This window comes from Lolium perenne, chromosome 6 (assembly GCF_019359855.2).
Source record: "Lolium perenne isolate Kyuss_39 chromosome 6, Kyuss_2.0, whole genome shotgun sequence".
NCBI classification, from domain to species: Eukaryota; Viridiplantae; Streptophyta; class Magnoliopsida; order Poales; family Poaceae; genus Lolium; species Lolium perenne.
The window spans coordinates 228,769,441-228,792,106 of NC_067249.2; the positions used below are offsets into that span (position 1 = coordinate 228,769,441).

At 47.6% G+C, this 22,666-nt stretch overlaps 3 protein-coding genes and 1 long non-coding RNA gene across 5 annotated transcripts; 2 read left to right on the forward strand and 2 right to left on the reverse strand.

The window, feature by feature from the left end:
• The first annotated feature begins 3,364 nt into the window (after window positions 1-3,364).
• Window positions 3,365-9,214, forward strand: LOC127305912 (galactoside 2-alpha-L-fucosyltransferase-like). 2 transcript variants are annotated; one of them, XM_051336513.2, is made up of 2 exons: window positions 3,365-3,964; window positions 7,616-9,214. In XM_051336513.2, exons 1-2 carry the CDS (start codon window positions 3,697-3,699, stop codon window positions 9,040-9,042), a joined length of 1,695 nt encoding a protein of 564 aa, XP_051192473.1. In that variant the 5' UTR covers window positions 3,365-3,696; the 3' UTR covers window positions 9,043-9,214. The 2 variants fall into 2 exon arrangements, with proteins under 2 accessions (XP_051192473.1, XP_051192474.1); XM_051336514.2 differs by having other exon boundaries at window positions 3,368-3,964; window positions 7,619-9,214.
• A 105-nt stretch (window positions 9,215-9,319) lies between these two features.
• Window positions 9,320-11,536, reverse strand: LOC127305913 (photosystem I chlorophyll a/b-binding protein 5, chloroplastic). Its single transcript, XM_051336515.2, has 6 exons — window positions 11,207-11,536; window positions 10,994-11,126; window positions 10,259-10,371; window positions 10,011-10,115; window positions 9,813-9,901; window positions 9,320-9,733 (listed from the first exon to the last, which is right to left on the reverse strand). Exons 1-6 carry the CDS (start codon window positions 11,407-11,409, stop codon window positions 9,597-9,599), a joined length of 780 nt encoding a protein of 259 aa, XP_051192475.1. The 5' UTR covers window positions 11,410-11,536; the 3' UTR covers window positions 9,320-9,596.
• On the forward strand, window positions 10,011-10,606 carry LOC139832910 (uncharacterized). Its single transcript, XR_011747740.1, has 2 exons — window positions 10,011-10,146; window positions 10,233-10,606. It is a non-coding gene; the product is annotated as an uncharacterized lncRNA (long non-coding RNA).
• Window positions 11,537-15,093: 3,557 nt separating the features above from the next.
• LOC127305916 (uncharacterized) lies at window positions 15,094-16,177 on the reverse strand. The gene has a single exon (XM_051336518.2). The coding sequence runs from the start codon at window positions 16,056-16,058 to the stop codon at window positions 15,285-15,287; it is 774 nt and encodes a 257-aa protein (XP_051192478.1). The 5' UTR covers window positions 16,059-16,177; the 3' UTR covers window positions 15,094-15,284.
• Between the last annotated feature and the right edge of the window lie 6,489 nt (window positions 16,178-22,666).

A 22,666-nucleotide genomic window follows, 5' to 3' on the forward strand; every position in this document is an offset into this window, starting at 1 on the left:
ATTCTGCGGGGCGGAATTGCTTCTCTAACGATTCGATCAGCCTCCGTCTGCGCATAGGTCATCTTTACTTCCCACTCTTGCCTCATGCTCTTGACATGCTCGAGTGTGTCAGCAATTTCGCGATCCTGTCTTTCGAAGTGGTCCATCAAGTTTGCAGCTTCTGCCCTTTCATCCCTTATTGCGGCTGCGGTATTGGCGAGCTTCTTGGCTGTGGCCAGCATTTCCTTTCTCGTGGCCTCTAGAGCCTCCGGATCTGCGGCGTCGCCCGAGGTTATAGGTTTGTTAAGAACTGCTCGTGCAACCATCTCTTCAGGTGACAGGAGTTCCTCCAAGGAAGAATCCCTGCGGGGTCGCTCCCGTGACATTGGAGATCCTTGGCGGGATGGCTGAGGGTCGGATTGGTTGGTTGCCTCTTCTGATCCAGGTTGTCCCAGCGCTGCTACGGTTGCGAGAACCTGCTTAGGCTGGGCGGATTCAACTTCAGGCTGATCACCGTATCCGTATTCCCTTATCTTGCGATCGAACTCTTCAGTATCCATGGAGGGGGTATCTCCCGAAATTGGGCTCAGATTGCCCAAGATCGACTCTTCAACCGGAGTTTCGCTTTCTCCGACAGGCTCAGCCTGATCCGGATCCGCGTCGTTTTCCGGTGCCTCTACCTGCTCAGGACCAGCTCCGTCTTCTTGAGGGGCGGTTCCGGCGGTATGGGCCAAGAAGTGTACGAAGTGGCACCTCTGCTTTTCTAACACCTGGGAGACCCAGGCGGATCTGCATTGGTTTTCCACCTTTATTTCCTGCTGAGGGGCGGATTGGGTGGGCTTTGATTTTTCCAGATCCAAGGCGGAATCTTCCTTGGGAAGCTCCTGCATCTCAGATCGGATCTTCGCGACAGCGTCCAGCTCAGCGGCGGTCGCGTCTGCGTTACTTACCAGTGGGTTTCCGTCGGAATCGACGGTTTCCCCGATGAAGATGTGTATGCCGCCAACTGGGACGATGGAGAGCTTGACGGGGTTTGTCCTTGCCGGAATCCAACACTCATCCGGAGGGACGATCGGCAGATTTCCGGCGTAGAGGACGCGCCCCACAGCGATGGTGTCGTCGTAGCTTCCCATGGCGGAACCCTCCCGGTTCCGGCCTCCAGACGCCACAGGCCCCACGGTGGCGCCAACCGTCGTTGCCCTGTCGACGGTACCTCGGAGGAGGGATCCTCACGAGGTGGAGAAGAAGTAGGGGCCATTGGGCGGAGTGCTCACGGGACGGTGGTACGCGATTTACCCAGCTTCGGAACACCTGCACGATGGCAGGGCCTACTGCTGCTTGTCTGGAATTATCTGGGTGCTTTCGCGATGTTACAATGAGTTGAGCTTCTGCCTCTAGGGCTCCCAGGATCCGGCTTATAAAGGCGCACGGATCTAGGGTTTACATGGAGAGTCCTACCCGGATACAGGTTTCCTAACTACGGTACAATGTCTTGCCGTGTACGCCAAGGATCCACCCTTCCATCTACGTCGTACCGGATCCGGGTCCCTTAATGGGCCTCCGTGGATCCGGGTTCCTCCTCAACGTCGGTTGGATCCGGCTCCCTGCTCCTGGGCCGGACATCTTCCGTCAGGATCAACAGCAACTGGGCCGCCCGATGGGCCACATGCCTCACCACCATCTGTGGGCCACCCGGGCTTGCCGGATCCAGGCACTGTCGATGGTACACCCATGAAGTATACCCACAACAGGGACTATCTTCAGGGTGAAAACCTAAGATCTTTGATCGGGCGACGACGGTGCTGGTGCACTGTTACCTTCTTGGAGTCGTCGCTTTTGGAGAGTCTGTATTTCAGGTGTTGTCTTGGTGGTGGATGTATTGTTGTTGCTAGGGTTGGGATGTTGTAGCGGAACTTTTGTTTCTTAGTTTTCCTTTTCACTTTTTTGGTTGTGTACATCCGTACTGCCATTAGGATATTACGTTGTTGCAGAGGCTGTGTGTAATTGATATCTTTTGATATTAATATATTCCCTTTATCGAAAAAATATGTGAGCTTTGACAAGCCATGAAGAGAATGATGACTAGTCAATATCATCTCAATTTATTTATTAATTAGGAACTATGCTCTTTCATTTTTAAACTTTGTTAGTATTTGTTTGGGTGTAATGAAGTTTGTTAAACATCACACTAAAACATTTGTTATTTTAACATATGTATGTGCCATTTCGGGGAGAATAGGGTGAGACAAAATCTTATAATACCCATGCTCAGGGGAATGTGTTGGGCCGCTCGGGCGCGCTACCCCCGGTGCAAATAGTCAATCATGGACGGACATCCAGTTTGGTGTCCGGGCCCGACCAAACAGAAGCAGATGGCAGAAGCAGATGGACACTTTGGCTAATAGTGTACCAGTGTGTCCCATTTGCAGTATGTCCAGCAAGCCTACCGAGTTGCCTAGTTGCCAAGGACCAAGATGAAGGCTCAGTCCTCTAGGAGTATTCAAGACAGGGTTTGGAGGGCAAGACCTAACATAGGTGATGCCTTTGTTAGGACTATATATCCTAGTCGGTTGATTAGAATTTTCCATGTAAATCCTATGTCCGGTCTCCTATGTAAGTCGGTCTTCACATAGACTTAAAGGTCGAACCTTGCACATATGCCACTATAATAATAAATTCTAGATGGAATAGAGATCCGCTACCTTCGTCGATGTTGAACCCGGGCAACTCGTGTGTATCACCGTCCTAGATTTCCACCTACCTTACTCCCTACTTCTCTTCGCGACCTTTATCGTTTGGCTAGCCAGCCAAACGGAGCAGTGTTAGCTCCTAGCAAGCACGCTACTCTTAGCCGGCCTATGGGTACTGGGTATCGCATGAACCCATCACTTGGAGTCTAATACTCAGTGCAGGTAACCAAGCGGTGTGCAAAACACGACGCATAATTGGTTTCCATCGGGCCTAAATTTGAAGACATGGAAAAAGCATGAGAGCAACCAAACACGCCCTAGCTGGTCCCATGTATAGTAGTGTACATGGATTCAAAGTTCGAACTAGGTAAAAAAGTTAATATTTGGGGCCTCTAGTAAAGTAGCGTGTCAAATCATAGTGAGCTTGGGCCAAATGGCTGGGTGGGTGAAGATAGGCCGAATGTAGGCTATTTTAGTCAAAATTTTCCAAATATAAAAATATTTTTTTCTAAAAGGCTGCATAAGTATATGCGGAAACCACAAATTTGATAGATTTTGAAGTTTGAACACGTGCACTATTCGTGGCACGCCCCGTGCTTCAGCGCCAACAAAAGCGAACCAGACCAGTCCACCGCCCCCTCGCCGCATCACGCGGCACGCTCCGCTCATCGGCCGCCGAACCCGGCGCGCCGCCCGCTCGTCCGGTGCCCCGCGCAGGAACCCGGCACCCGGCACCCGCGCGGCCGAGCTGCACAAAAGTAATGAGAAAACCCGCCGCTGTCGCCACGCCGACGCCGACGCCGGTCGCCGAGGAGGCGCGCGCGCCCCCAGTTCCATTCCACCGACGCCGATCACGTCGTCTCCTCCCCGTCCGGTGCCACTTTTTCTCCCCACCCACCCGAAGCGCATCCAAAGCTCAAAACCCCGGGCGCTTGTCCCCTCTTTATATAACAACCCCAGACGTGCCTACCACGAGACGTCTTTTGACCTCCGTGATTTTTTCCGCTGCCCCGCCCGCCACGGACGGATGGACCTCAAGGAGCGGATCCGCCGCTCGTCGTCGCAGCGGGAGGAGGAGGCGCTCGTGGCGGCGGCGGCGTCGCCGCGCGGGAGGAAGGGCGGGGCGGCGATGCTGCTGCTGCGCTGGTCCGTCTCGGCCGGCGCGCTCCTCGTGTTCGGCGTCCTCCTGCTCCTGCTCGCCGGAGGCTCCGCGGCGCGGAGGGGCCAGTTCCTCGGCGCCGATTCTTCCTGGGACGGTGGCCGCCACGATCTGCGCCTCGTCCGTCCGCCTGATGGTACGCTCGTAACGTCGCTTTCCATTTCCGTGTTTCAGCTGCGCTAGGAGCCTAGGACCACCGTTTCTGTGTCAATTCTGAAACCTATGAGTAGTACTGGCACATATAGATGGCGACGTTAGAGCATCTCCAGCCGCGTCCCCCAAACCGTCCCCCAAACCGCGCCGGATTGAGCGTTTGGGGGACGTGTTTTGTTCGTGCCGCGTTTGGGGGACGTCGCTCCCCAGCCGCGTCCCCCAAACGCCGCCCCCAAACATTTAAAATAATTTTTTTAGCACATAAACCATTTATATCAAATGTAGCATATGAAAAAAAATGTTTTCGAGGATTGTTTTCAAATTAAATTACAACAAACAATAAAACAAGTAATCAAATATAATAAAAAGGGCTAGATGATACATCAAGGTGCCACGGTATTTCCTTTGATCCTCCACAAATGCTCAACGAGATCAGCTTGAAGTTGCTCATGCACATTGCTGTCACGGATCTCTGCGTGCATGGCGAGAAAATCAGCAAAATCTGCAGACAACTCATGATCAACCTCCGCGAGAGGGCCTTGACACTCATAGGGACCAACATGTGACCTAACATGATTCTTGCGGTCATCCTCGATGATCATGTTGTGCATGATCACACAAGCCTGCATCACCTCCCACATTTGGTCGTGAGACCAGCTTAGAGCAGGGTACCGGACAATGGCAAATTGTGCTTGAAGCACACCAAATGCCCGCTCGACATCCTTCCTGCAAGCCTCCTGTCGTGTAGCAAAGTGAGAATTCTTCAGACCTGATGGATTCGAGATTGTTTTGACAAAAGTGGCCCATTTTGGATATATACCATCGGCTAGATAATAGCCTTTGGTATATTAGTGGCCATTGATCTCATAGTTGCATGGTGGAGCATGCCCTTCCACTAGTCTGCTGAACACCGGAGACCGCTGCAACACGTTGATGTCATTATGTGATCCCGCCATGCCAAAGAAAGAATGCCAAATCCACAGGTCATAATCTGCCACAGCCTTCAAGCACCACACTTTACCAATATCCATGACGCCCTTTGTATATACCTTGCCAAGCAAACGGGCAGTTCTTCCATGCCCGGTGCATGCAATCGATGCTTCCAAGCATTCCAGGAAATCCTCTGGCAGCATTTTGTGCCATGATCCTTGCAGCTCTCTTCCTCGGTTGGCCCTCTCAAGTAGTATTTGCCAAACTTTCCCACCACAGCTCGGCAAAACTTGTACATGCACTCAATGGCGGTAGACTCACTCATGCGAAGGTAGTCGTCTGTGTATCGGCAGTGTGCTCCGTATGCAAGCATCCTCATGGCGGCGGTGCACTTCGAATGGATGAGAACCGAGAACGCCTACGAGGCGTCGACCTTGAGCTTGAAGTAGGGTCGAACTCTCGAACGCCGTGGAGGATATTCATGAACAGGCCCTTGCTCATCCTGTACCGGCGCGAAAATTGTCGGCATGTGTTGCCCGTCGGCGAAGTAGTCGTTCTGCGGCATGGCATGCCCCTCCATCCTCTGCCGGGGCTTCGACTTCCTTCTTCCCGGCCTTGATCCTCAGCGGCGCGGCCTCTTCCTCTTCTCCGCCTCGGCGTCAAGCATGCCCTGGAGGGACGCGATGATCGGCAAATGCTCCCGCAGTCGTCGTCGAACGCTTGCTCGTCCTCCAGCAGCGGGGCAACCATCTCATCGTCGCTGTCCATGGCTAAAGCAAAATCAATGGTTAAAATTGCGCCGAGGCAGACGACGCAACAAACAGCGACCAATCGCGCCTGCAGCAGCAAGTCGTCGAGCACCTTACGTGCGCGGAGGTGGGGCGGATTTGACGGCGCGTTCTGGGAGGCGCTGGCGACGCGGCGGCGGCGGCACGACCGGCGGGAGCCCCAGCCGCGACAACGGTGCTGACTCGCAGCACAGATCAGACGCCCAAACGGCCGGGAAATCCAGCGGCGGCGGTGGGGTGGGAGGCGCGTGAAGGAAGGAGCGACGAGAAAAGAGGCGCGAACCAACGGTTTATGCAAATAGTCGCCGACATGTGGGAGCCCGCCTCGCTTTTCGTTGTGTCCGGCGTCCCCGGAGCGTCCCCTGTGGGACGGGGACGGGCTCGGGGCGCCGGACACCGTATAGGGGCGCACCGGACAAAAAAGGGCTTTGGGGGACGCGGCTGGAACGCATTTTCTGTCCGGCGCGCCCCAAATCCCTTTGGGGGACGGTTTGGGGGACGCGACTGGAGATGCTCTTACATTTGGGATTACAAGCCTGGCGAGTGGCGCCTTTAATGTTGTTTGGGTTCCATGACAATGTTCGCTGCTGCAGGAAAAATATCGACTACTTTTTTTTAGAATTTGTTGGCGCAGTTTGTATTCCCTTGAGAAGTTTGGATTGTTCTTAGCTGCTACAAAGGTAGATGATTATTTCACTATCACCTTCCGCGGTCAGTGAAAATGTGTTACAACTTCTCCCTAGCAGAATTTTAAGGCACAACTTTCTTCAGAGTTCAGTCCACCGTTTCTGTGCTAATTCCAAAATCTATTGTTCGTGGTAGTAATACTAGTACTCGTGGGTGCCGATGTTACATTTGGGGTGACAAGCCTGCCGCCTTTAATGTTGTTTGGGCTCAATGACTTTGTTCGTTGCGCTCATACTCCCTCATCTCGTTAGTGTAAGTTCTGCAAAAAATTAAAATATATAGTACTTTTTTTAGAATTTTTTGTAGCAGTTTCCTCTTGAACTTTGCATTGTTGCGAGTTGCTACAAAGTTTGATGCTACTCAACTTCTCCGTAGCAGAATTTTGCAGCTGTGCTCTTCAGATCATTGTGTCTCTGTAGTATGAGGGCAATGATCACCGTCTGCGTGCAGAATGTGTGGGGTTTCGAATGCTGTACTAAGGTCTCCTTACATGTTTAGTACTCCCTCCGTTCCATAATTCTTATCGTGATTGTAGTTCAAGTTTGAACTAAAACCATGACAATAATTATGGATGAGAGAGAGTATTTGTTTGTACTAGTTCCTGGGTTTACCGCCTAAAATTGTGACGGACCTTAGCATATTACTACTAGCATCCGTACTACTATCTCCGATCCATAATAAGCGTCGGAGCTTTAGTTCAATTTAGTCTAAATTAGAACTAAAGCCTCGACATTTATTATGGATCGGAGGGAGTATTATTATTTGCCTTGGTAAACAGCCTCAACTTTGTCTAGTTTATGTTTCATGATACTGTTGTTCCGTGTCTTGTCTGGTTTATGCATGGTGCTATCATTTTCTTGTCATTTACTAATATGTCAACTTCGTAGTCGTTTAGGGGGGACCATCTGTGTTCCTATCTGCATATGTTTATTGAACCGATAAGAAGTCCCCAGTGTCTAATTTGGCTAGTAGCAGGATTGCTGTGCTAGGCAACCCAGGTTTTACTCTGCAGCAAAATAGTCTATCCGCCCTACAGTGTATATTTAACCGACAATAGAACTTTGAATAATAACTTTTATAGCTAACATGCTTGAGTAATTCGTGCCTACCTCAGTTTTGTACTGGCATCAATGACCCTTGACCAGAAGATGAACTTTTTTTTTTCATTTGTCTTTATTTATATTTGAATTTGAATGCTGACACAATGTTTTTTGCTGTTTGGTTTGGAGAAGATGGCACTTCAGGATCTCCGGAAGTTGTCAGGGACAAACTACTTGGTGGCTTGTTAGTTCCTGGTTTTGATGCGCAGGCTTGCCTAAGTAGATATCAATCAGCGCTGTATCGTCGAACATCACCCCACTTTCCATCTACCTACCTCTTGGAAAGATTAAGGGAACATGAGGCTCTCCAGAAGAAGTGTGGTCCACATACTGAATTCTACAGGAAGGCTGTTGAGCAGCTTAAGTCTGGCCAGGATATTAAGGTTATGGACTGCAACTATTTGGTCTGGATAGCTTACAGTGGTCTGGGGAACAGGATCTTAACAATTGCCTCAGCATTTCTGTATGCCATCCTTACAAACAGAGTCTTGCTTGTTGATGGAGATAAAGGCACGGCGGATCTTTTCTGCGAACCATTTCCTGAAACTTCATGGTTCTTACCGTCAGATTTCCCTACCAAGCACTTAAAGAACTTCAGTGCTGGCTCTCCTGAGAGTTATGGAAACATGCTGAAAAGTAAAGCTCTTAAGTCTAGCCCTGCTTTTCTGTATCTTCATTTGGCTCATGACTACAGTGACTTCGATAAGCTTTTTTTCTGCGAAGATAATCAGCAATATCTTCAAACAATCCCATGGTTGATCCTAAAATCAGATAATTACTTTGTACCTTCACTTTTCCTGATACCAGCATACCAAGAGGAACTCATGAAGCTTTTTCGCCAGAGAGACACTGTTTTCCATCACTTGGGACGTTACTTGTTTCACCCTAGCAATGTCGTCTGGGGCATGGTTACAAGATACTATGATTCTTATCTTGCAACGGCTGATGAAAAGTTGGGTATCCAAATCAGAGTCTTCGATACTGAAACTGGTCCATTTCAGCATGTCTTGGATCAGGTCCTTGCGTGCACGCTGAAGGAACACTTGTTGCCAGAGGTTAATACTCAAGAGCTAGTTGTCCCATCAAGGAAGGCCAGGTCGAAAGCTGTTCTAGTTACTTCTTTGAACTCAGGATACTATGAAAAATTCAGAAACATGTATTGGGAACATCCTACCACAAATGGCGAGACAATTAGTTTCCACCAGCCTAGTCACGAGGAGCATCAGAACTCGGACAAGAAAATGCATAACATGAAAGCGTGGGCAGAGATATATCTTTTAAGCCTATCTGATGTTATGGTTACTAGTGCATGGTCAACTTTTGGTTATGTTGCCCAGGGTCTCAGTGGTTTGAAGCCATGGCTTCTGTTCAAGCCTGAAAACCGAACTGCCCCTGATCCACCTTGCCGCCAAGTTTTGTCCATGGAACCTTGTTTTCATGCTCCACCTTTCTATGATTGCAAAGCTAAGAGAGGAGTTGATACAGGAAAACTTGTCCCACATGTAAGACATTGCGAAGATATGAGCTGGGGTCTTAAGCTAGTTGATCAGAGTTAGTGGTACACATGGTGCGTATGTACTATCCAAATTATATATGTACAGTACAAGCTCATATATGCTTTAGTTCTATGGTATAGGTGCAAGTGCAACTCTGTTTCTATATTACAGGAAAGCCTTTTCAGACTTAGTTAATATATGCAATGACATGAACTGCTGCATTTGTTTCAAATTACATGGTCAACGCTAGTATAGTTCTCCTTTTCTCTGGATTATTTTCACCTGTGATTTTCATTAAAGCATATTACTGAAGCAGAAACATATACTGCATACAAAAGAACCAGAAACATCATTTGTTTCAACAAACTATAAGTATATCTTGTTTGCATTTCAAGAAATTACAATTGTTGTCCCACCTGTACTGGCAACTGTGTGTCGACGTTCTAATATTTTCGGCCCCAGAAGTTTGGTATTCAATTTGTGTGATTGATAAAACCTTGAAACCGAGGAGCTCGGAGAAAGGGTGCATCCTGTAATTAAATCGTTGTGATTTGTTGTGCTACATCTTTAGTTGCAAAAACAAAAGAAGATACAAAATTTGGGGATGAGAGTTTTCACGAAGAGGTGAGTGCATGAACGATATTTTTGTTGAACGGGTCTGAAAGGTGTGTCAAAAGATTATCGATGGGCCCAGCATGAGTCACAGATGCTTGCACAATAAAGCCAAGCATAGCAATCATTGCCAATCTCCCTGTGATTGATGGAAATAATGTTAGATATTACTACAAGTTCATCTTACAAGGAATTGTACATAGAGAAAGTGAACCTACCATTCTTAATTTCTTTCAACTTCACTTCATGTGCATTCTCTATGTCTTTGGCAAGTCCCATTGGATTAAATAATGGACCACCAGGGTATCTGTTCATGATTGAGCATTGTAATAATAAGTTAATTAAATCACAGAACCGCAGACTTGCTCAGATGAATGGCATTGAATCTTCATTTTGGAGCATGTTGCAGCACTTACCCTGGCTGTAAGCCTTCAAGTGAGGCTTCTATCCCAAGGAATGTCCCTTCCTTTGCTTGTGAACCTGGATGAAGAAAGTCCATATACCTCTTGGTCTCGACAAATCTGTCGAGGATCAGAGTAATGATAGAAACAGGTCAGTCTTGGCCTGTTTGAATTCATCATAGTCTACACCATTTAAAACTTCTGAGCTACTGAACCAATTATTTTTACCAATCATAGAACGTTTCAGTTGGATGCGAAATTACCCCATCAAGAGAAGCTGGACAAAGAAGAGAGCTGTGGTGTTGGCGAAGTCAAATTTTGTAGCACCTGCTTCAAACCACACCGGTAGGTTGCTGATTCCTGATACTCGGATCAACTACAAAGAAAAATGTCAATTTGATTCCATTCTCCACTGTGCTTTTTTCCCGAAATGGAGGATGAGGCACGGGGTCTCATCCTTCATTTCGAAAAAAAGCACAGTGGAGCATGGATGACATTGATTTCATGTTTTGGCTTCTGTAAGTGACGATGCTTCAATGTCCTAAGAATGCTATCATGCTAGCAATCATTAGAACCACCAAATATTTTCGGTGTCTGAAAGTAACCTCTAGCATACACTACTCTTTTCTGTAATAAAGATACTTGAACTCTTTTAAGTTTCTATGATTTCTTAGAAAAAAGTGATGCACAAGTACAAATGTACAATATTTGCAGTGGTTTGACAGTACATTAAAAATATCCTAAGCTGCTCGTTTAGAAAATGGAGCTGCTATCTTGGATATGGCTTGGCTGCCATTGTGATTGTTATTGTCATTTGGCTAGATAGTACACACTGTGTCATGCTTGGTTTCTCACTGTTCTTTTCACAGGCTATCCTAATTCAGGCACCTCCTCAGAATTTTTGCAAACTGGAGATTCAGTGCTAGGTTTATCAGAACTGAGAAGAGAATACTAATTTTGACAGGGATCGGCAAGGAGTTCAACTGAGAGAAACTCACATCGGTTCCAAGGATGCCGGCAACCCCTGCCATGGCAAACCGGCAGTGCACAAGCTCGGCCTGAACATACCACTTCAAGTCTTCAGGTTGCTCTCCGAGCCCCAGTGGATCGAACCCGTAATCACCAGGTAGCCTGCAACCATGAAAGCCACACAATCTATCAGCCTAAGAATCCTCGCACCCTGCAGAGAACAGAGATTGGCAGTAACTGACGTGCCGTCGAGGTACGTCGGCGGGTCTAGTCCAGGAAGCCATGTTGCCCGCTCGGCGATAGCTCGGACCTCAAACCGAGCTCGCAGCGAGTGGGCATGGTGTCCGGGTACAGCGGCCGTGCTCCTGCTGAAAAGTGTGGGCGGCTTGGAGGAGAGGGTGCAGGTGTGGACGACTCGTCCGTGGGTGTTCGCTGCTAATGCCATGGCGGCACCGGACTTGGCTGATTGCTCGCCGAACTGCAGCCGGCTAGGGCCCTCCTTCTTTGCTGCTGTTTTGCTGGGGCCGTGTGGGTGTGTGTCTCAGACAGATCAAAACCGTGGATATGGAACTTGAGGCGTTCAGACATCCTAGCTTCAGTGGTTCCGGAAATCTAGAGTCTGCCTTGTCAGTTGTCATGGTGCCAGGCCGGACCCTATTGAACGTATTGGGCCTCTGGCCCAGGTCTGAGACGACATGGAGATCTTTCTGCACTTTTTTTTTGTGGCCTGGACTATGACAGTCTTACGCCAGCCTGAACAATTTTATACACCACTCAAAGGTATGAGGATTATTACAAGCATATTTTAGAGGGGCAGAGGAGCTGAATAAAAGGGTGGGGGTTAGGGGGGGGGGGGGGGGGGGGGGGTTATAACCATTACACCAAGAATTAAGAAGAGAGGTCGATGATGAAGAAAGCCCAAAGCCTAACATCCTCAATGCACCTCTGTGAGACAAGAGAGAGATCCTCAACGATGTTGTTGAAACTGAGAGCGTTTCTTCTCTTCCATATGCTCCAAGCAATGGCGGTGTTGATGGTGGATTCTTCGAAACTGTGGAAGCACGAGAGCAAAAAGTCGGTGAAGCTGGCATAAGCTTGGAGTCGAAGTTGTGGTGGAAGAAGCGATTTTTTTTTTGCACATCCAATAAAGCGATTTCCTAGCTGCGGCGTCGTGACCTACCGTTCAGGTATCGACCGTTCATCTCTCTTCGTGACACAATTAAGTTTCAATATTTATAACTTGGTCTATGCATGTAGGGGTGCACGAATCATGATATTTTTCAATGGCTGATTTTTTTTTTGCAAAAAGGACACTCGCATTAAAAAACATCGAACAATACAAAGCACCTCAACAAAATCGAAAATTACAATGAAATCCTTGAGATACCCTTCGTCTTTGCCACCGCTCCTCCCTAAGCCGGCCTGATGTTGTTGATTGCGGACGAGAAGTCGTCGAACGGGTAAAAAAGACCACATTCGTAGATGAAGAAGAAGGAATAACCGTAGATGAATATCCTTGACGATCTAGAGATCCCCACAACCAGAAGAAGTCCTCGAGAACGACACCACTCCCACAAGTTCCGTGACATTGTCGCCGAGAAGGGGCTAATGCTGGGTAGACTTTATAGGACAAGGCGCCTCCGCCACCACTTGAGTGCCTCCCCACCAATCCTTAACCCAAACACTAGAAAAACGGATCCCTCCCACCAACACGGGCCGAGATCCACCCCGCCTTCATGGCCCGAAGGCCACATAAGTGAGGCAGATCTGCGGCGGTGTGGACGGGAGGTAGGGAAACCCTAATCGTCTGTGCATGTTTCTCTCGCGGCAAAGGGGTACAATGCTTTGGGATCAATGGTGGATTCTTAACCGGTAGGTCATGGTGCCGCTAGAATTGCATTTCCGGCACATTTGGCTGCTTTGTGCAGCACGAGCCGAATTGTAGATTTGAGAGTGACAGCCGAGTGCCACTCGTGTTGATGACGTGGTTGCAGTATGTTCCACATATATACCAAAATGTCTTGACATATACCAATGGGAAACAGAAACTTATGCCGGAGCTAAAAGGAAAACAAAGGTCAATTTACGAATAAGAATTTCGGACGGAAACTAGCACGAGGTATGACTTGATGCTTTGTATTTATCTCGTGTGTTTCTCCACTTCGTGTACAAAATGTACAGTAAGTCAATTCCTAGTGCCCATTTGTTTCAGAAAGAATCTTAAAATGATCTTGTGCTTGTGTTACATGTTGGGAACATGCTTCTCTAACAATGGGGATAATTAGAAAAATGATCTTTTTTTTTTTTTGAACCAGGGGCGGTCCCAGAGGGACCTAGGAGCTTCCATTAAACAGTGGCATAATTACAAGGAGGACCGGTAAGTAAAAGAAAAGTACACATAGGTCCAAACTTTTTGCACTAGGGACCCTGAAAAATACACAGAAAATGCAATCAGGTCCAGCTCCAACGCCACTGCTTGTGCAAGCCACGATGCAGTCAAGCACAACACCGCCGGGGACATGGCCACTTGGGGTGAGATGCCGGGAGCCAACTACACCGAAGCTGAGGGGCCTCCGAATCGGCATAGAAGCCAGGAGGTTTGATTTCACCTGCAAACGCCGGCCGGGAAGAACCGATGCCGACGATGAGGGGGGGAGTAGTCGCCGTACGACCATCTTGAACGACAGCCGACGAAGAGCTGCCGTGATTCCACTCCCGGGAGCAGCATCCGCAATCCCCTGCTGTAGGTTTGGTGCCAGCTGACCACCGAGTTGCATGCCAGAATCCTCCAGATCGCCATGACCAGAGGGAGAGGCTTGCAAGCCATGGCCGCCAAAACCAATCCCGCAGAAGAAACTGACCTTATTCAAGACGGAGATCCCCGCCGCCATCCTCCTCACCGCATCCGGCTCCAACCAATGGAGCGCCACCGTGAGTAAGAAGAGCTTCAAGGCACCGCAGATCTGGCCAGAGAAATCTGCAGCTTCTCTCCCGGCATATTGCCGACAACCAGCATAAAGCTGAACCAAACTAGCATAAAGCCAAGATCTAGTACTAATCCTACAACTACTATGTACATGAAATCCGGCGTCTCTCCTTTGCCATCCCCGGCCAGCTAATCTGGCGAGAGAAGCTCGGGATTGACCCGGAGAATCACGAGGGACTCTCAACGGAGGCAGAAAACGAGAGGACAGAGGAAAGGGCTAATTAGAAAAATGATCCATACATCTCTAACACTACAAAACAACTCCTAAAATGATGTACACACTCTTAAATTCCTCGAAAAGAAAAATGAAAAAGACTAGTGCAGTTGCAGATGGGGAGGCGGAGAGAGACAGTCTTGGAGATCTTCTTTCAAGATGGAACTCGTGCTTCTTATTCTAATCGATAGCTAATTTGTCAAGGAGAATCTTCCGATCCTTGTTGATAGTTAAAGATCTGGTGATCACCTGGCTGACGTGATGCTGAAGGAGGAAGCTAGTCCGCTTCGCGGGCTGCGCGAGGGGATTTCCGCGTACCGTCGTACTGTACTCACTATCTGTATACTAGTAGTTGCATAAAATAAGGTATACGTCTCTCTCTGTAGCCTCTAGAACAAGTAATGCCAGTTCAACGTGGTTGGCTGCGAGGTCTGGACGGTGACTGCGCGTAGGCCTTGTTAATTTAGAGAAAGGATGACAGATCGTCTTCTGGTTCTGGAATCTCTCTGAACTCTTAAGAAATACTCTTGTACTAAATCCGAGTCAATTAAAAAGGAACGGAGGGAGTACTTTGCATGCACCAAGGGGCATCTTGTAGATATGTTCTTCATCTTTGTCTCGAAAGCAAGTACTGTGTTCCTTCCTTCGTCTCGAAAGCAAGTATAATTCTACGTTCTTCATACTAAAATACCGGTACTAGTCAAAAGTGACTAATAACCGTTTCGACAAGAAAAAAGGTGTAGAGACAGGCGGTGAATTAAATAGGACAAGACAAATAATCGCTTTTACGCCACAAAAATGCATGGAACACGTCATGTGATCCGGTCTAGGTCTTATATCAGCTTTAGTTGTGATCGTGATCGGCACCTTTCTTAATGGTCAAAAAGGCAGTGGAAAACATCGGACGAAAACGAGAGATGACCTCGATCTGAAGCACTGCACCAAAGTTCTCTATTCCAAATTAACTCCAAGAATTCCCAGACAATCTTGCGCGCGCGTCTTACATGTGTAGAAACTGTAGGAGCTATTCTTCTCCAAGTCATGTTTGTAACAAAAGAAATGATAAAAGTTAAGGAAACAACGAGCTACAGTGGCCACGATAGATCGAGATCATGGCGCTTTAGACCAGGTCGAAGCTGCCATCGTCAAGCATCATGATCTCCTGTAAGCCGTCCCAGATCTCTTTCTCCCTCCCCACCGGCGCCCTTTCCTGCTCCGGAAGCTGCCTCACGTGGGCTGGCGACGACGCGTTCGACCCGCAGTTCTCGCGATTGCTCTCCGGCAAGTGCTGCGGCCTCGGCTGCACGGCCGCCCAGGAAGAACCAGTAGCAGACGCAGACGCCGACACAGAAGATGATGCGGCGGCCGGGAAGTTGAGCTTGGCGCGCTGCCCGCGGAACTCGAATGCGGCGACGTCGTAGGCGCGCGCGGCCTCGGCGGCGGTGTCGAAGGTGCCGAGCCACTTGCGGACGGCGCGGTGCGGGTCGCGGATCTCCGCCGCCCACTTCCCCCACGGTCGCTGCCGCACGCCCCTGAACTTGCTCCCCCTCCTGGCGCCGCGCCGCTTGCCCACGCCGCCATCCTTCACGAAGCTCGCGGCCGAGCACTCCTCGCCCTCGCTGCTCGAGCCGGTCGTCGCCGCAGCTGCCGCGACGGACTCGCATCCGAGGCACCCGTCCGCGCCGCACGTGGCGCAGCTGGCTGCAGCTGCTGTCCCAGCGGTGGGAGCAGCAACGGCGGCGGCAAAGGGCGGCGTCGACGGCTCCAGGTGCAGCGTGGGGACGAGGGTGTCCCCGGAGACGACGGAGATGAGGGCACGGAGGAAGAGGGAGTTCTCGTGCTCCGAGTTGGGGAGCTGGAACCCGCCGGCACCGCGCTCTAGCCTCGGCACCATGACGGCGCACCTACGTGATCAGGTCGGTGTTGGAAGAAAGATTTGGGTTGGTGTGGTACTAGCTATAGGTTGATGAGTTCTCGTGATCTGCTCACTGATGTTTCAGGGTGTTTGGCGCTGTGGCTTTTATACTGGGACGTGTGCATGTCCTCCGCATTTTAAAAGGGCGAGATTTGGGCACGTTGTTAATTATCGTGGGAACGGAGAGGTGGAAACGGAGTGTTGGGCTGATGATTATCCACATCCACGTAGCCCACTCTTGTCGCTGGTCATCACCATATTTGAGATGTTCACACCAAAATTTATTTCCGCAAAATCAGGTTAACAATATGTAGCGATTTTGAGAGTAAATATATTTTAGAAGCAACAATTTGTCCCTATGTACTTATTTAGGAAATCCATCTTTTGAGAGTGATTCCTATTCTTGGATCTACAAGATACGGATCGTCATTCACTCGGTGTATTCATTTTTTTGGGATAACAAGATTTATGACAAAATATGCGGAGTTTAAGATTTCTCAAAAGAGTGAGGAAGAATATTGTGATATGCAAATGTTAAGGTCGAGATGGACCCTTACGCCGTCTGTACTAGAGATTCATACCCGCGTTTACTGATTCGAACTCCGAGACCTTGATGATGCACACATTTTGGAGCTCTTTCATTCCCAACAAAGTAAAATTCTTCGGCGAGCTAACACACATGGACAGGCTTAGCACAAGATCCAACTTTATGTGTAAGAACATTCTAGACTATGCCGCTATGCATTACACGATGCGAGGACACATGCCCTACCAGCGGAAATGACAGTCGTCATACCACCGTCGATGGTGGCCACACATGTCGTGCATATATGCCGACGGGTGTAGATACGACGACGGCTAACGCGAATTCTGATGATGCTACCTATGCCGACGGCAGCCATCGGTTCAGGCCTGGCTACGCCGATGACATGTTTTTTAGCCATAGGAGCACATTTGCTACGTCGACAGCCCCAACCGTTGGCATAGCCCACGACCGTCGGCGTTTCGACATTTTCCTGTAGTTCCTATTCTACATGTGCCCATAGTCAACTTTTGTCTCGAGGAAGAACGAAGTCTCTCCTCGACCCACCTCCTTTTGTCAGATTTGGATTTATAAAACACATGATTTTGGCACCATCCACGATGCTGCCACAGTAATATATTGACCATATTGTAGATGTTTTTTGTGTGCTTGGTATGTCGTGATTACGTCAATCTTTAAGCTCCATGAGTCAGTAAGTATTGTACAAGTGTGTTCGTGCGTGCGTCAATATTATACTTGATATTCCTAGAAAATGTGCGTCTAATTTCTAGTGTGAAACTGTGAAAGTCCAATTATATTTTTTATTTAAGAAGGCTCGTATAAAAACAGTTCAAACTGCTTTGTGGGGTACAAAATGACCAGCATTAAGTCGCGTTTAGCAAGACACCCGAAGTTAGCTCAGAGATGGCACACTGTAATTAAACACGTTCTCCCAGCAACCGTCCAAACACGACTGTACACATGATTTTTTCCTCTTATTTAGGAACAAGTTATTGTGTGACGCGGCGAAAAGAAACGAGGGTATTATTACTAGCGACTCGAAGTGGCGCTGTCTGTCGAACGGAACGCTGACAAAGGCTTCGAGGACTTTGACCGTTCTGTGGAAAGGATGATTATAAAAGTCAAACCTCCCAAGTGTGTGAAAGCGAAAGCATGCAGGATCTAGACCGTTACTTTGTTTAATTCGGACGGCCCAGGTCGACAGGTCGGCAGATCATGCGATGGGCACCTCGCGTCCCCGCAGTCGTGGAAGTCGGCGTATCGCCGCGAGACGTTTTAAAAGAGTTCGTTGTTTCCGGATTGGAGCGGACATCGCTCTCGATCAGGCCGGCTCGACGATTTTGAAAAAATCAACTTTGTTCTTTTGCAATAAGCAATAGCACTATCTTTTATCAAGGAAACCTCAGAAGGCGGGCAATTCCGGCAATTCAATAAAAATATGGATTTTGCGAATTCTTCGTTTGGAACATTAATTAGCTTAATTCTCAGTACTAGAAATTAATTTAATTCTTAGTCAACTTTCTGACCATTAAATTGTATTGTAGTTTGTGCTAGACATAAGTTGCACTGAGATTTTCTCAAGTGTACTTGAGTCTGCAACTGAGGTTTTGCTACACAGGTACAGGTTGCAACTAAGAAAAATGCACTGCCTTTTGATTTGTGGTAGTTTTGAGTTGCAACATGATTTGCAACATAGAAAAATGCCTCGGCCCGTTGCATTACTTCGTGATTCGCACTAGTCATTAGTTGCATCATAGGTTCCAACGGAGATTAGATCATATCAAGTGACTAAGGATTAAGTTAATTCTCATTCGGTTTAGAATTTAGTTAATTCTCAATCGATTGAGAATACGTCACTCCTTAAAGACAGACTCACCTAGTTTCATTGTAAACTAGACTGAAAGTCATACAATATGCAATTGAATTTAGGGCAACCAGGTAAAACCTTGACAACAAGAAAACAACTCCAAAACTAGCAAATCCTAAACTATTGCATTTTGTAAGATATTATGGTACGACGGAATCACAATTGTCTCATGAAAGAAGGGCTCGCGGGGCCATCATGCTAAAGGTACATTAGAGTGAATGCGCCTGCGCTCCATTGTCTCTGAGGATGTCCATTCCATTCTGCAAGGACATCATCTTGCATTCGATCTCCCTCCTTTACGTGAAAGGAACCAGAAACATATAAGTAACATGAAGCCTTTAAAGCCAGCCCACGAAGCCATCTTCCACCACCAGGCACATACGTGCGTTGACCATCGGTAGCATGTGAAAACTAGGTCTTCGACAACACCTCCAAGATAGAAAATAGTGCCCATTGGCCTCATGTTGAATCCAAGACTTTCACGCTGAACAACACCACCTCGCTGAACACCGGGGAAGGGTCCGAACACGCCCTTAGATCTTCTCGACCATGATTAACGCATGAGATGAAACAAACAATAGCTTTTACTAATCATCAATGGTTGCGGTGCCACCGGATCGGACACGGCGGAGAGATGAGGACGCGTAACAAGAGGGAGTTCTCCTGCTTGGAGTTAGGGAGTTTGAATCCGCGCTCCAGCCTCGGTGCCAAGGCGTAATCGATCAAGTCAGTGTACAAAGAAAGTTTTGCGTTCCTTTGGTGGATTGGTTGATGGGTTCTCGTGATCCGCAGTGTATATTGTGATCCAAGTTCATATACTAAAGGGGGCTAACTTCTGATGAGCGAAGCGTAGCGGAGTCTGAAGTTAGTCCATACATCGTGCCCTGCAGGGACGCATGCGAAGGGGGTGCGGGGGCCGGCAGCCCCCGCGGTACGGATCATTGCCACCGCCTATATACATCTTGTAAGCCATCGGCTAAGGTTTATCAGTTTATAAGATAACCCACGGCGTTTGTAAACACTCCCCGATATAGTGAAGTTTTGCTGGCTGGCGCCCGTGGTTTTTTCCCTTCTGTGTTGGAAAGGGTTTTCCACGTTAAATCTCGTGTCTCCGCTGCGTTTTCTTTTACCGTTCTTCGTTATTTCCTTGTGGCTTTTATAACAAGTGGTATCAGAGCCTGTGTTTCAATCTAGGGGTTTGCGACGTGTCTTCCTTGAAGTTCGATCTACCGCGGCTGGATTATACGACGAGATTTTCTCTGCGGCAAGTGAAGATGAGGGCGATCCTTACCCAATCTTCTTATCTGTATGAAGCTCTTGATGGATTTGGCAAGAAAGATGCCAAGACCTGGACCGACGATGAAAAGAGGAAAGACCGTAATGCTTTTTCATTAATTCAGCTTCATCTATCAAACAATATCTTACATGAAGTGCTGGCTGAGAAATCCGCAGCGACGCTATGGTTGAAACTGGAGTCGATCTACATGTCTAAAGATCTAACCAGTAAGATGCACGTGAAGATGAAGTTATTATCGCACAAGCTGCAAGAAGGTGCGTCAATGATGAATCACCTATCGATCTTTAGAGAGATCGTTTCTGATTTGCTGCCCATGGAAGTAAGTTATGAGGATGAGGATCTCGCTCTTATACTGTTAGTCTCATTGCCTAATTCTTTTGCGAATTTTCGAGACACCTTGTTATACAGCCGTGATGAACTAACCCTTGCCGAAGTTTATGAGGACCTCCAGCAGAGGGAAAAGATGAAATTTATGGTGCAGGCAGAGGGTTCATCATCTAAGGAAGAAGCACTGCAGGTCTGAGGCAGGTCCGAGAACAGAAACAACAATTACAACAACTACAACAGAGATAAGAGCAGGGCCGACATAGGTCGCTTAAAGTCCAAGGGACGAGATGGTAAGTTCTGCAAGTATTGTAAGAAAACTAACCACACTATTGATGATTGCTGGAAGTTGCAGAGCAAAGAAAAAAAACGGTACTTACCAACCGAAAAACAAATCTGAGGGTGATGGTAAGGCTGCTGTTGTTTCCAGTGATAATTCTGATGATGATTGCCTAGTTGTGTTTGCTGGTTGTGTTTTCTGGTAATGATGAGTGGATCCTTGATTCTGCATGTTCGTTTCATATTTTTTGTAACAAAGACTGGTTCAGTTCTTATGAGTTTGAGCAGAGTGGAGATGGTGTGCGTATGGGAGATAACAACCCACCTGAGAGCGTGGGCATTGGCTCCGTTCAGATCAAGATGCATGATGGCATGAAACGCACTCTTACAGATGTGAGACACATACCTGGCATGGCAAGAAATATGATCTCTCTCAGTACCCTTTATGTTGACGGGTACAAACACTCCGGTTCTCGTGGAATTCTGAAGGTATCAAAAGGTTCTCTCGTTCACATGATTGGTGATATGAATTATGCAAAATTATATGTTCGTATATGAACCTGGTAAAACTAATCTGTGGCATATGCGTCTTGGACATATGAGTGAACATGGCATGGCAAAATTGCACAGGAGAGACCTGCTAAATGGCTGTAATTTGAATAAGTTTAAGTTATGTATGCACTGCATTTTTGGTAAGCATAAAAGAGTTAAACTCAATGCTTCCATTCATACCACTAAAAGGATTCTAGATTATGTGCATGTGATGACCCACAAGTATAGGGGGTGTATCGCAGTATCTTCGATAAGTAAGAATGTCGATCCCAACGAGGAGCAGAAGGTGTTGACAAGCAGTTTCGATGAAGGATTCACTGTAAATGCTCACAGACAAGTATTCAGGGGGTTTTGATGTAACAGATGAATAAAGTATGAGTAAGTAAAGTGCAAGAGTAATAATTGCAGCGAGTGACCCAATCCTTTTTAGCACAAAGGACAAGCCGGTTTGTTTACTTATATTAACCAAACATTCTCGAGGACACACGAGATTTTAGTCTAGTGCTTTCGCTTCATACGGTTAATTAATCTTCATTGTTTTGATAAGTGTTGTGTGGGTGAACCTATGCTAATGTACCGCCCTTCCTAGGACTAATACATACTTGTGATTATACCCCTTGCAAGCATCCGCAACTACAAGAAAGTAATTAAGATAAATCTAACCACAGCCTTAAACTCTGAGATCCTGCGATCCCTCCTGCATCGATATACCAACGGGGGCTCAGGTTTCTGTCACTCCGGCAACCCCGCAATTGGCAAACGAGTACAAGATGCATTCCCCTAGGCCCATAAAGGTGAAGTGTCGTGTAGTCGACGTTCACACGACACCACTAGAAGAATAACACCACAACTTAAATATCATAACATTGAATATTACTCAACCATACTTCACTACTAACATTTAGACTTCACCCATGTCCTCAAGAACTAAACGAACTACTCACGAGACATCATATGGAACATGATCAGAGGTGATATGATAATGAATAACAATCTGAACATAAACCTTGGTTCAACGGTTTCACTCAATAGCATCAATAACAAGTAGAAATCAACACCGGGAGAGTTTCCCCTATCAAACAATCAAGATCAAACCCAAATTGCTACAGCGGTGACGAGGTGCAGCGGTGGAGACGGCGGTGATGATGATGAAGATGATGGTGATGGTGATGGAGATGATGTCCAGCTTGATGACGGTGACGATGGCGTCGATTTCCCCCTCCGGGAGGGAATTTCCCCGGCGGATTCCTGCCCACCGGAGAGCTCTTTTCTCTCTGGTGTTCTCCGCCCCGCAGAGGCGGCTGTGGCTCTGTCACTACAAAGGAAAACATTTTTTTTGACAAATCACTTTCGTCATGTTAAGGCCAATTTTCGTCAAGGATTACTTCGCGGTGACAAAATTTGATCGTCATGGGGTTCGTCAAGGAAGCTCCGTCATAAAATATCGGGGGTGACGGTATGCATTTTTTCGTCAACGTCAAATGTTTGATGGTGACGACCTGCAAATTCGTCAACATCAAAGGTTCATTGTTGACAGACAGGTTTGTCACGAAAAATTGCAACTTTCGTCAATATCTAAATCTTGGGAAGCTTCTGATTGGTCCAAAAAAAGCATACGTGGCCTTACATGTGGGTCCATTTGGCTTCTGACAACATGGGTCCGATGGTGCTGACATGGATATCTGGTGGGACCCACAAAATATTATGACAAGCTGGACCCACAA